The sequence below is a fragment of the Zonotrichia leucophrys genome, chromosome 13 (genome assembly GCF_028769735.1).
Source record: "Zonotrichia leucophrys gambelii isolate GWCS_2022_RI chromosome 13, RI_Zleu_2.0, whole genome shotgun sequence".
NCBI classification, from domain to species: domain Eukaryota; kingdom Metazoa; phylum Chordata; class Aves; order Passeriformes; family Passerellidae; genus Zonotrichia; species Zonotrichia leucophrys.
Genome location: NC_088183.1, coordinates 4,085,120 through 4,097,580, shown reverse-complemented (window position 1 = coordinate 4,097,580; position 12,461 = coordinate 4,085,120). Strand labels below are relative to the sequence as shown.

The 12,461-nt window shown below is 43.4% G+C and overlaps 1 protein-coding gene across 9 annotated transcripts in view; it reads right to left on the bottom strand.

The window, feature by feature from the left end:
* Positions 1-8,566: 8,566 nt before the first annotated feature.
* Positions 8,567-12,461, bottom strand: part of EBF1 (EBF transcription factor 1) — a 266,089-nt gene continuing 262,194 nt past the window's right edge. For all 9 annotated transcript variants that reach the window (XM_064724844.1, XM_064724848.1, XM_064724845.1 and 6 more), the window contains one exon: positions 8,567-11,734. Coding sequence is in view for 4 of the 9 variants with exons in the window: in XM_064724848.1 (XP_064580918.1) it covers positions 11,703-11,734 (32 nt within the window). In the remaining 5 variants the exon portion in view is untranslated. The remainder of the gene's footprint in view (positions 11,735-12,461) is intronic.

Genomic DNA, 12,461 nt, shown 5'->3' with positions numbered 1-12,461 from the left:
TTGCTACACACAGGTTGCAGGGTGCACCTTCAGATGTGCCTTCAAATAGACTTTGGAGATTTGAATATATGAGCTTCTGAAAATCAGTTTTTAAATTGCAAGGGAGGCCTATTAAGTGCTGTAAATTTTTTTTTTTGCTTTTCTATTTTAAAAGCTGCATTAAAAAAGTGATTTTTTTTCCCCCTTCCTTTCTCCCATGACATTGGGTGGAAATAGAAGTTAGGAAACTGCCATTTCCCTTTAACTTCATGCATATCAAAGGCAGAGAGATGACAGGATAAAATGATTCAGAGAGTGGCCGGCATACTCAGTGTCTGGAGGAGCCAGTGAAGAAAGATATTGAGATGTTTCAGTGGTTTCTTTGCAACAAGTCAGTGTGCCAGGAGCTTTAAGTGTGCAAGAAAGGTTCTAAGATGATTTCCGTGAATAGAAAAATTCAGAGGCAGTACAGGTCTAAGGATTTTTATCTCAAGATGTTATTTTAATTTTGCATTTCTTGACACTCCCTTTATTTCACATGTAACTTCTAGTTTACACTTAATTTATCCTAACCACAGCAATGTGTAAATCTTGGTGAGATCCATTTTGAGAGGACTCACAGCTACTCACAGGTACTGTCTGGTGCACTGGGCTTCAAAAATTCTCCTTTCTTTGCATGTTAAATTCAAGTGGGATTTTATGCCTCAGTTTGGTAGTCTTAGTTTATTATAAAGTCCATAAAACTCAATACAACTGCTTGGCTTCTGGCTTAAGCTTGGAACTGCAGACTGGGGGAGTCTGCTGGTTAAAACTGGTGGGCCCTTGATTTCTCAAACTGGTTGTTTATGTCTAGTCAGCACTTCTGGTTTTTTTTTTCCCCACTTTGCCTCAGTTTCTCCCTTTTAAAGCAGGGGTTGTATGACTGTCCTGCCCCAAACGGGCACTGAAATTGTTCAGGAACAAATATCGGTGGGAGAATTTTCAAAGCATCCCTCAGGGAGGGAAGCTCTGCTGCCCAGTGCTGTGCCTGGGGCCACCCCAGCACACACACCCAGCTCAGCCCTGCAGCTGCAATCCACTGACCTTGAGTGAGTCTCTTGGCTGCTGTGTCTCTCCATTTCCCAATAATACTGCAATAAGACTAATATTTACTTTCCTCACAGCCACAGAGTAGTCAGAATGAATTAATGTTTAGAAAGGACTTGGGAGTCCTTGGATGAATGGTCCCATAGAAGTGCTAAGCAGAGCGTGCGTTGTCATTTCCTTGTAGATAAATACATATCATTTACATGGCTGTGCAGAGCTGTTCACACAAGCATATGCAATGTCTCATCTCAGTGCACTCAGGGTAGCACAGGATATAAGAACAAACCCAACAGTCCTTGACAATTCATGTCATTTTGCTTTGAAACGAGTATATTTTCTGTGAGAACAGAGCTTATCATGTAATCTCCAATGAAAGTTATGTTCTGCCTTTTTACAGTTGCCATGATGCAAATGTCATTTGTACTCTCCTTCTTTATGAAAGTTAACAGTTATTTAAGAGATCAAAGTTAATTATCACTAAGGAGATCATTTTTACCTATCAACCCACTTTTGTAACCCCACTATCACAAGTAGAAGCTTTATGCTAATCAGTTTTCTAATTTCCATAAATTACTGATAGAATTACTTTTTTTTCTCCAGCATGAAAGTAGATCTGTTGGTGAAAGCTCTTGAGAGGTAAAAAGATAGAGAGAAAATGAGGTAAGGTGCATTTTTAAGAGTTTACCAGCTGAATGTGGTACCAAGAAAATAAAATCCAAATCATTAGTTTCATCACACCACAAAACTTGTGGATGCTGCAGCTTCCCTGCACTGCAGAAATCTGATGCACACACATTGTTTCAATTTAACATGGTGATAGAATGGGAGTGAACGTGAGGATCACTGTGTGACCCTATTACATGTGAGGTGTCTCTATTAGAGCTGCAGAGACAGCATGCCAGAGGAGCTGAAATGTGTTGATAGAAACAAACAGATATACCTGTTTAAAAGCAGCAGTCAGAAACTCTGCAGTGTGATCCAAGCATGTTCTGCTGGAGAGGGCAAAATAGTCTATCCTAGGGGAAGAGGATATTAAGAAAGAAACCCTTTCCACTCCATCACAGCCCTTTCTGTGCACTGAGCTTGCCAAATGGAAGCTGCTGCTGCTGTGGAAGTTGTTACTGCTATGACTGACAGCTGCTGCAAAATAACCTCAGCTACAGCATGGAAGGAACAATAAGAACTCAAAATGAAACAGATGCGGATATTTTGGGTATCCCCTTGGTCTAAAAGTTGAGTAAAATAATTGCTTAGTAATTAACAAGCTTGTTGCTATGCTGCTGCAGCCTTTTAGGCTGATGCTGAGGAATTCAAACACAAATTAAATTGTCTCCAATGCAGCGTCTACAACCTGATGTTGTATCCATGCCTCCACACTTGTGGAGCTCCATTTGGAGCTGGCAGCAGAGCAGTTCACCTCCCAGTGGGCATCAGCAGATTTCTGCTTGACCACTACAGCCTAGAATAAGGAGGGACCTGAGCTGTCATTTAGATCACATTGGAGTCGTGGTGTCTCCTGTCCTCGCCTCTGTACCTGTGGCAGTTCCTGCAGCAGCATCTTTAACCCAGCTGCAGAGTCCAGCTGTTGGCCTGCTGGTGCCTGAAGCACTTTCCTTGTCCAGGAAGGAACTGGCAACAAGGCAAGGCCCAGAGAGCCCAGTGGGATGAGCAGGGCCCATCCCCTCAGTCTGACAGAGACCCCACATCCCCCAGCCCTGCCTGGGCAGCCCCACAACCCCAACAGGCTCCAGAGCTCAATGCAGGGCACGCCTGAAAGCACCCCAGGAACAGGCAGCCACAAAGGAGTGTGAAAGGACCTGAGCTTCCCCCTGGCTGTGAGGTTTTGTGTCACTGCTCAGAGAAAAGCAGCACAAAACTATATTCTCTCCTGGCTTTTCATTCCTCGACCTTCACCCCTCCGCCACGCACGCACCTCTTTCTCTTCAAACACAGGAGCCACCCCATTGAAGTCAGCAGGACTCTCCTGGTGCTTCAAGCCAAGCTTGCATATGCCTGGATCCAGTTGATATTTACAGAAGGCTCCTTTTGAATTGGCTTTTGATTATAGCACCTGTGTCAGAGGGTTGTTCCTTATTGCATTTGTGGGCAGCGGGATCAGCGTGACTTGTTTCCACGTGAGAAAGATGGCAAAAGATTGCAAATATAACCTTTAACATTACAGGCCTTTTTTGGCTGTCATGTACTGCTCTGAATGGTGTATTTGTGGTTGAAAGGGAACATAAACTATGATGCAGAACACTAAAGGATTGAGAAAATGTAACCTTTGAGCGGGTGGTTTGGGTTTTATTATCCCATTTATTTATTCTGCTGGATATCTGTAGGATAATATGATCAATGAGTTGGAATCCTTCTTGTTTCTACCAACAACAAATCAAACCATTAATAGGCCAATAAAACCCCAGGATTTGGAGAGAGGGGAGGAGGGGAAGTAATTGCATTGTTCTGATGCTAACGAGGCACATCTATCTTGAAATAACTGATTAAAGCCGGTGTTGACACAAGGCCTTTGCACAACAAAAGCTCAGAACAAGGTGTGTAGTGCTGGGGTCCCAGTGGCAGCTCTGTGTTCTCTGCATGTGCTGTGCAAGTGGGATGTGGGAAGCACCTGTGTGGGGGGAATTCATCCTGCTCAACCCTCTGTGTGCCCCGCAGGGCCAGGCTGGCAGTGCAGCGGGACAGGAGCACGCAGGGTTCACAGGGCATGATGTGTGGCTGATAAACAGTTCCACAGCTGTGTGATTGCATAATGATAGCCACATTCATTCACCTGCCTATCAAAAGAGATGCATTAAAGTTTGAGCTCTCTTCCCCTGGGTCCATGGAGAGACATTTGAGTGTTAGCTTATAGTCTTTAACATTCCTCCTAGCAGTGGGCTAAGTGCAGTGGGGTTAAACAGAGTCCCTTTTGCTTAGTAACCCATTAGCTAATGGGTGTGTAAGCCCATCAATTTGCTGTTTATTCCCTAACCCCATTAGGGTACACCTGCTGTGCATAAAAAATACACCTGACAAATCAGAGTGATAGTTGAAATAAAATAAATATCAAGTGTTGTTATAGCTGATCCATAGTGTTTAAGGCAGAAAGGGCATAACAGTGATTTGTGATGGCAGAACAAAATAGCTCGTGCTGGCTCATGGTAGCTGGAGCAGGTTGATATAAATCCCCCTGCCATCACCTGTAGGCTGCAGAGCTCAGCTGCCTCTTTGCCCAGCCCCAGGGGCCCCTCCAGAGGGCTGCAGTTCACCTTCAAACGCCAGCTCCCAGCGCCTTCTGCAGAGCCACAGCGCTGCTAAGTGATAAATTAATTATTTGGGGGAGGGAGGGTGAGAGCTCACAGGCTGCTCTCCTGCAAAGGCAGCCAGAAGCTTCAAATCTGTCTCCAGTACCAGGCCATTTGTTTTGTCACTTCATGGGCTTTATTTATTTATTTATCTCGCAGCTCACCCTGTGATTAAAACTGTTGAAACAGCTGTTGGCTGGTAGCAACTTCCCTGTTGCTGTTTGCTGCCGTCAGTCAGGGGCTGAGGCAGTGATGGGCCAGGGGCAGGAGCATTCCCAGCCACCCCTGTCCCCATCCCTGCAGGTCCCCAGCAGCCCCACTGCACAAGGAGCAACTCCAGCAATGGACCTGGGGAACTCGCTGCCAAAAAGTGTTACTGAAATGGAGGTATGGTCAGAAAATTGATTAAAACTGGGATTTTATTTAAAAATAAAAGAGCACCATCACCACTGACTGGGGAGGCTGATGACAGAAGATGAGCAAGGTGGCTCAAGGTGGTTGATCCAGTGTAGAAAACTCCCTGGGGCAAATGAATGGGCTTTGAATGAGCCAGGGTTGGGCTTTCTGGAGAGGAGCTGGATGCCCTCTGCCACCAGGGTGCTGAGCAGCCAGGCCAGGGAGGGCAGGTGAGAACACACAGGCAGAAAGAATCATTAACATCTGGGATAGCAGAGAATGGAGAAGTATTCCAATCTCTGTGATGGGGAAATTTGCCCAGAAAACCTCTCAGGAAAGCTGAGAAGCAGGTCTGGGGACAAGGTGTAACCTCAGGTGTGCAGGGGGCTGTGACCACAAACACTTCTGCTGTTGAAGAAAGCAAATGTAGAGGCTTTCTACAGTCCCTCAGGGCTGGCAGTGCTGGCTGAGGCAGGGCCACTGATGGCTGCTAAACCCACAGCTGGGCAAGCTGAAAAGCTCAACTTGTGGCTAAAAACAAAAAGAGGGTGAGTGAGAAACAGAGACCAGGTCATCCCAGCCCTGCAGTGGAGCCAGTGAATTGCCAAAAGTCTCAGATTGTGTTAAGGTGATGGAGAGAGAGTTTTGGGTTGCCTGAACTAGATTGCAAGTGCTGCTGATGCACCAAGGAGCAGTGATAAAATGAACAAAGCAAGTCATTGCTCTTGGCTTGCATTATCCACAGGCTCTGGCATTTTCCAGCTGAGTGCCTTCCTCTGCCTGCCTGGCCCACTGCTGCTCTCACTTCTACATCATGAGTGTCGAGGAGTGTATCATTCATAACATCCCCATCACAGAGAGATTCCTTTTTAAATGCTTGGGGAGATGGAGGGCTACAAACCCTGGGAAATCAGCTATACCTAATATATTATGTAGAAGTTCTGTAATCATTATTGAACTAAAGTGCATTGAGTAAGTGGATAAAATCAGTCCCACTGTAGCATAAGTCTCCAGAGATCACAGATAAAAATGCCTCGCACTTAAGCAGAAAAAGGTAACAAAATATTTCCAGTCCCAGCAACAGCATTTTCCCCTCTATATAAATAGGGAACCCTCAGGAGAAGGCAATGATGCAGCAGAGGTTGAAGGCAAAGTTAATGGTGGCGAGGTGGGGGAGTGAGGCAGTGCCTGGGGCAGGCAGGGTGAGCAGTGTGAGCAAAGATCCCTGGAAAGGGGCAGGAGGCAGAGCCCTGCCCTGGGCAGCGCCCTGCAAAGCTGGGGGGCACAGTGTGGGTCTGGCACAGAGTGGAAATGGAATTTTTGTGCTCCCTTTTTCTCTGGACTCTGCAGAAAAGTCAAGTTTTATGACCTGGGTCACCTCTGGAGTTTCCCACCCGAGCACAGGCAGGGGCACAAACACTGCTGCTTTTTTGTGCCTCCTGTGCTCAGGTCTGCCCTGAGCTGCTGCCCCCCTACAGGGAGCCACAGAGGCATCCTCAGTGGGGAATTTATCCCGAGTTATCCTCAGCCACATAACTGAGCCACCTTGAGAGCTTGTGCAGACCTACAGCATCATCAGCCCTTCCCTTTTCATGCATTTGGCCAAAAGCTGCCAGGCTGCAGGGAATCACCGTGGCACGGTGAGACTCTTGCAAACCTGCTAAAACTTTTGTAAGGGCTCACAATACAAGATACATTTTAACAGAATGAATGTGGGAACATTAGGGATTCATATTATTTAATTTTAAAAAAGGAACAATTTCATTCCCTTATACAAAGCAGAGTTAAGTTGGACTGGCCCATATAGAACATAATTTATGATATGTTTCAGGAAAGCATTAAATGGTCATCTAAATATTTTTTTCATTGAGTTCTTCAGGGGTACATACACATTAGTGATGAAGTTTGGGCTTTTCATTGAAAATAATGGGGAAAATTTGTGTTAGGCCACAAATTGTATTGTTGTATTTGCTATTCCTGTTGTAGGCCCATATTAAAAATCCACCTAAAACTGCAGTCCCCACTGTTAGGCTGTGGCCTGGGTAGTCACTGGCACTCATGCCCTGGAATTACTGTATTAAAGTTTTCTAAGCTGTGTGCTTTTTCTCATGGCTGCCAATCAATTGGAGCAGTGCCATAAGCTCTGGTCTGGCTCTGTCCTCAAGGGCACCAAGGGGAGGAAGAGTGAAGAGGGCTGTGCAGTTGGAGCTATTACTTATTTATCTGAAATATTGACCCAACCTCTGCTGCTGAAATATCAGCATTAGCTGCTGGGGAAAAGGGATGCCAGAGCCAGCACCTGCTGGGAAGCAGAGGAAACAGAGATGTCAAATGGGGCCCAAATAGTCATTATTTCATGGAGACAATGGTGCTGGGACTGGCAGGAGGTGGCAAATGACAGGAGGGTGTGAGTACAACGGGTGGGTGGACAAGGAGGCAGTGACCAGCTGACCAAGAATCTCAAGGAACTCAGTGTCAGGTGCTCAGCACCTCTGAGATGTGGCCTTATTGTACTTAGTGGGCTTTCAATATTCCCTGTTGGGATCTGCACATTTGTGTTAGTGCAATGATATTGTGGGTGTGAAGGGAGAAGGAGTGAGTAGCAAGTGATGCTTCTGTAATGCTGCTGCGGATGGGGAATGTGGTTTTTGCTGAAACACTTCCCAAAGCTTCTGTCCTGTGGAATTGAAGGAGTCTGGAGCCAGAGTTGGGGGCCAGGGACTCTGTGGGAGGCTGCAGCCCATCTGTGGATATTTGTGAGAGAACTGGGGAGCAAGGGGCAGTAAACAGGAAGGAGCTCAGGAAATCAAGTGAATAACATCAAATGGGTCTTCAGCTGCCTCATGCCATGGCAGAAGATGCAGGGGCTGTGGTGCTAAGGAGAGTTACATAAATGATTACACAACATGACTGTGCAAAAATCTCTCCTTTTTCTAAAAACTACTGGAGTGGATCTGCTCACATTTAAGAGATACCCAACACTTCACATTGCACGAAGCCACTTCCAGCTGCTTATGTTTTAGCAACTTCTTTTTATTACAGTAAATATTAATTTAAACTGAAGCACCCAGCATTCCTATTCCTTCCTGGGAACCTTGCTGGTGCTTTCTCTGTGTGACAGAGAAATTAAATGCCAGCATGTCAGCCCTCCATATGCCAGAGGTGAAGTTCCTCTTGTCAGAGGGGTACAGAGTGAAACAGAAGGCCTGGAACCAATCTAGCAGCTGATGGATTTGTCATTTAGGAAGGGTAGAAGAATGGAAACCCTTTTAGGAGCCTCCTTCATGGTCAAGGAGCTCAGCAAAGGCAGATGCAGGTCCTGGAGCAGTCACTGGACACCTGGATGTGCTGCCATTGACTGAAATGGCAGATAAAAACCCCAACTCCCTGGCTCTGTGGCACAGGGCAGGATTTGCTTGGTGCTCCATGATCACTGGGTTTAGAGAGAGACAGCTCTTGCAACTGAGCATCTAAAGCTAAACATGCCCCCGAAATCCACTAGAAAAAATATGTTGGTCCTACGGGCAAACAATGCTCTGAAACAATGGAAATAATGAGATTAACGGGATGAACATTCAGCATTCTGAGGGAGGATCCTTTGAAATCCATTAGAGACAGAGGGAAAGGCAATTCAGTGCGCCAGCATCCACCACATTTCACTGTGTAATTCCATGAATTTCTGTCTCTCCTTAATTTCAGGAAGACAATTCAGTAGCCTCTGGCTTCTATATTCTTTTTTTTTCTCATCTACTGACTAGCAGAGGCAGAAAAATAAACACACAACTAGGAGCTGTATTCACAGACAGGAAGTAACTTTAATTAAATATTGTGAAAGTTGAAAAGTTTTTACAGCTTGAATTTCTGCAAAAAAATTATAACAATCTCTACAGTAGTTAGTTTCTCTAACAATAGAACTGTACAGTGTGTGTGTCTATTCAAAAAGATTTAGATAAGAAGGTGAAAGGTTAGTAGTTTCAGAGATGACTTCATTTTAGCTGCATCCTAGTACAACTGTGAGGAAATAGGCATTACTTTATGCAATCCAGTCATTGTGAAGCTTCACCTTGTTAAAACTGAAATCTGAATGTTTCCACTTAAAGCCATATTCTGTAAACAGCTGCATCTTTTACTTTGTAAAAGACAAAGGGTGGTGCAGGGGAGATTTTTGACAAATTCCCATTCAACAGATCACGATAAATAGCTGCAAAAGAATGGAATTATGCACATTGTCAAAGGCTCTTTGGACACTGGAGTAGAGACTACAAATGTGGCTAAAGTGGTGTCAGAACTGCTAGGACTGAGTGGAGCTCTACAAGAGTAATCAACGGTGTCACTGGACAAAATATGGCTTTAAATTTGATTACATTGTCGTGCTGTTGCTTATTATGTGAATTAGAATAATCACTTGGAATACAGAGAAGCAATAAACTGATGTCTCTCACATTTTTTTCCAGTTTTCTCTTCTTTTATTTTCTCACCATGAAAAAAAAAAATTCCTGTTTTTCTTTCCCTTCCCCCCAAAGATCACACTGTGACATTCTAGTGAAAACCATTGCAAAATTCATACAGGAAGCATGCACAGTTGCAGCATCGTTGTAAATGATTTCTTGCTCGACTAGAAAAAAGTTATATTGTTTTAAGGTAACAAAACAGTTCTTTTGTGCTTTTCAATTCCTTTTTTTTTTTCTTAGAATGTTAGTGATGATTGACAGTTCTGGTGCACAGTACAATGTACAAGTGAAATGAATATGATTTGCATTGTTAAGGCATCCAATCTGCTGGTTTATATTTATGTGAAAGACAGAGAAATATACAAGCAGACTTAAGAAAGAAAGTATTTTCATTGAGTTCTATGAAGTTTCTCCCCATATTTAATGCACAAAAATGCGTCACTCCAAAGAGGAGAAATCCCATGCATATTAATAGAGTAAAACAGCATTAGTTTTTGTTAAGCCTCAAAAGCAAAGGATACATTTTTTTTTAAATCTACATAACTAAATGCTACAAGAATAATATGCTACTTTTTGCCATATATTGGAAAAAACTTCTTAACTTACAAATAATACAAAAATAGACAATGGCTTTTGGGTGGAAATTAAAAAAAAATGGAAGCATGGTTTTAAACAATACTAAAAAAAACAATCCTATAAATGAAATGTATTAAAATCACATTTAAACAGCTAATACAACGGTGAATGACCAAACAAATCAGCACTTTTCACATAGCAAACATACACAATAAAATAAACTTGTGGGGGACAAAAAGCAATGTACAAATTCCAAAGATAAATACATTATTTATATGGATATTTTACAAAATCCCCCGTAAAACAAACAAACAAAAAACAGAAACAAAAAGCTTTTTTTTTCTTTAATTAATTTGCAAGTATGTGCAAGCTAAAGGTAGTGAGCTCTTTTTGCAAAATATGCAGTAAAATTCTTTTTTTTTTCTTTTTTGTGATATTGAAAAACTGTCTTAAGACATTAAAATGTATAAATAGAACAACAACTTTGGCAAAAAATCACAAAAAATCTACAGTATTTATAACTACATACAAAACACAACAGCAAAGAAAAAATATCAGGTAATGCATCTTCAGAGCTTTGCTGCCTCTTTGACTAATAATTTTTAAGAACACTTCCCAGATAATGATAGCAAAACTTTTCGTGGTGAAACAGAAGCTATGGTTTGGATGGGAAAGCCCCAGCCCACAGTGATGGTTCCCCAGTGGAAAGCAGATCCCTGTGCTGGAGGGAGCGCGGTGCGAACCGAGGGTCGGCTGATACAGGAACGGCGCCAGTGGGAGCTGGGCCGGGGGGTTTGGGTGGGGAGGGGGAAACCCCCCAGGCTGAGCCCCCCCTGCCCAGCAGGGCCAGGGCAGGGGGACGGGGCCAGGCTGGCGCCCCCGGGCTGTGCCCCCCGTGCCAAACCCACGGGGCAGAGCCGGGGATGCTGAGCTTGGGGAAGGGAGCGTTCGGAGGCTCTGGGATCTCACCCCAAAGCAGAGGGGTCCGTGCTCACCTCCTGCAGCAGGTCTGGCATTGCAGCTGCAGGCACTGCGTTTGCACTTCCAGAGGAAACATTTCTGATATTTCCACCCTTCCCTTCCCTTCTCTTCAACCGTCTTTTTGCCAAGAAAAGTTGGACCTTAAGGACCCCTTCCAGCCTGGTGTTCTGGGATGAACTTTTCCTGTTGTGTTATTTACACGATTTTTCAGCCTGATATTAATGACAGAGGTTACTAATCCCACCCCTCACCCCGCCCTCATAATCCAAAAATATCAGCTTTTTAGGGAGTGATATCTGTTTAATCAGAACATTAAAAATGCTTCATATCAGCAAGTCACCACTGGATAAGCAACATATATGAGCCGACCCTTAATTAAATGGCCATAATTCTTCTATGAAAAACTAACTGGCACTTCTATTCTGTCCCATACAGGCTTGTATGTAAATGACACCACTTTATTCTTCTTTACACAGCTTTAAAAAAAAATTCATAAATTAAAAATGTGGAGTTCCATCTCTAGTGTCCCTTGTGTAATTGTATGATTTATAAAAGACAAATGGTGTTGAGTTAAATCAAGCCTTAAAAAAAACCCACAAGAAACCAGAAGGAAATAAAAGCAAGCCCCCACCCCCCCAACAAAACAAAAAAGTGGATTTTTTTATCAACATACAATAAATATATCTCCCAGGTATTTGGGATGGACAACTCGAATCAACACCTTGCAATTGTGGATTGTTAATTTCAGTATTTGCAAGGATGGTGATTTTTGCTTTGTTTAAAAATCTGCAGTTATTGTAAGATCCTTCTTTATTTCTTTTTTTATTTTTAAAAAGGCCTGAGTAAAAAGTTCCACTCTGGGACTTGTATCAGATTCTCTCTGAAGCAGAATTCAACCTCTTCATTAATAAAATTCTTCAAGGCAATTCTTTCACATGGGGGGAACAATCATGCCAGATATAGCTGTTGGAAGGAAAGGGAGGGGGGAGAGAGAGGGAGAGAGAGAGAGGGGAAAAGTTAATTTTCTGCATTATTAAGCAACTTTTAAAATTCCAGAGCTTTAAACATTTACTAGCAATGTAGTTAGATATACTTTGAGTTAAATATATATATTACTCATAAGAGACACCTATGCACACAAGAATCATGAGAAGTTTCCTTTTGACTGGAAAATGATTCAAATTGCAAGTGACTTTGCTGAAATTACTGATTTTCTTGTAGAAAAAGTGTCCTTCCTTATACGAGTATCAGACTTCAACTTATTTTTCTGCTTTTAGTTTCAAAATCCCCAAATGCTGAGGGAGCTTTGACTGGATCCAGGCATTGCCACACATTCTGTTACTCTCTTAAAGGCAAAGCAGGAATTTGCACCAAATCAGGGGAAACAGGAGGAGTCCCCTGGCATGGCCCTGCAGGGGTGTCCCTCCAGTGCCACTCTGGGTCCTTCCCCTGTGCCAGCCCTCCCAAAGGTCACCCCTGGGACTCAGGTTTGCATTTCCAGGAGCTCAGAAAAGGATTCAAACTCTCAAATCCAGTTTTGAAATTGAAATGCATGCTTGACTCCAGGGTTAGCAGGCCAGCATCTTTCTTATTCCACTTGTAGCAGACACCACCAACTACATCAGGTGAGTCATAGTGAATGTTAATTCAGGATGTTTTCTCTTTTGCTGGCTAAGTTGAATCATCAGCA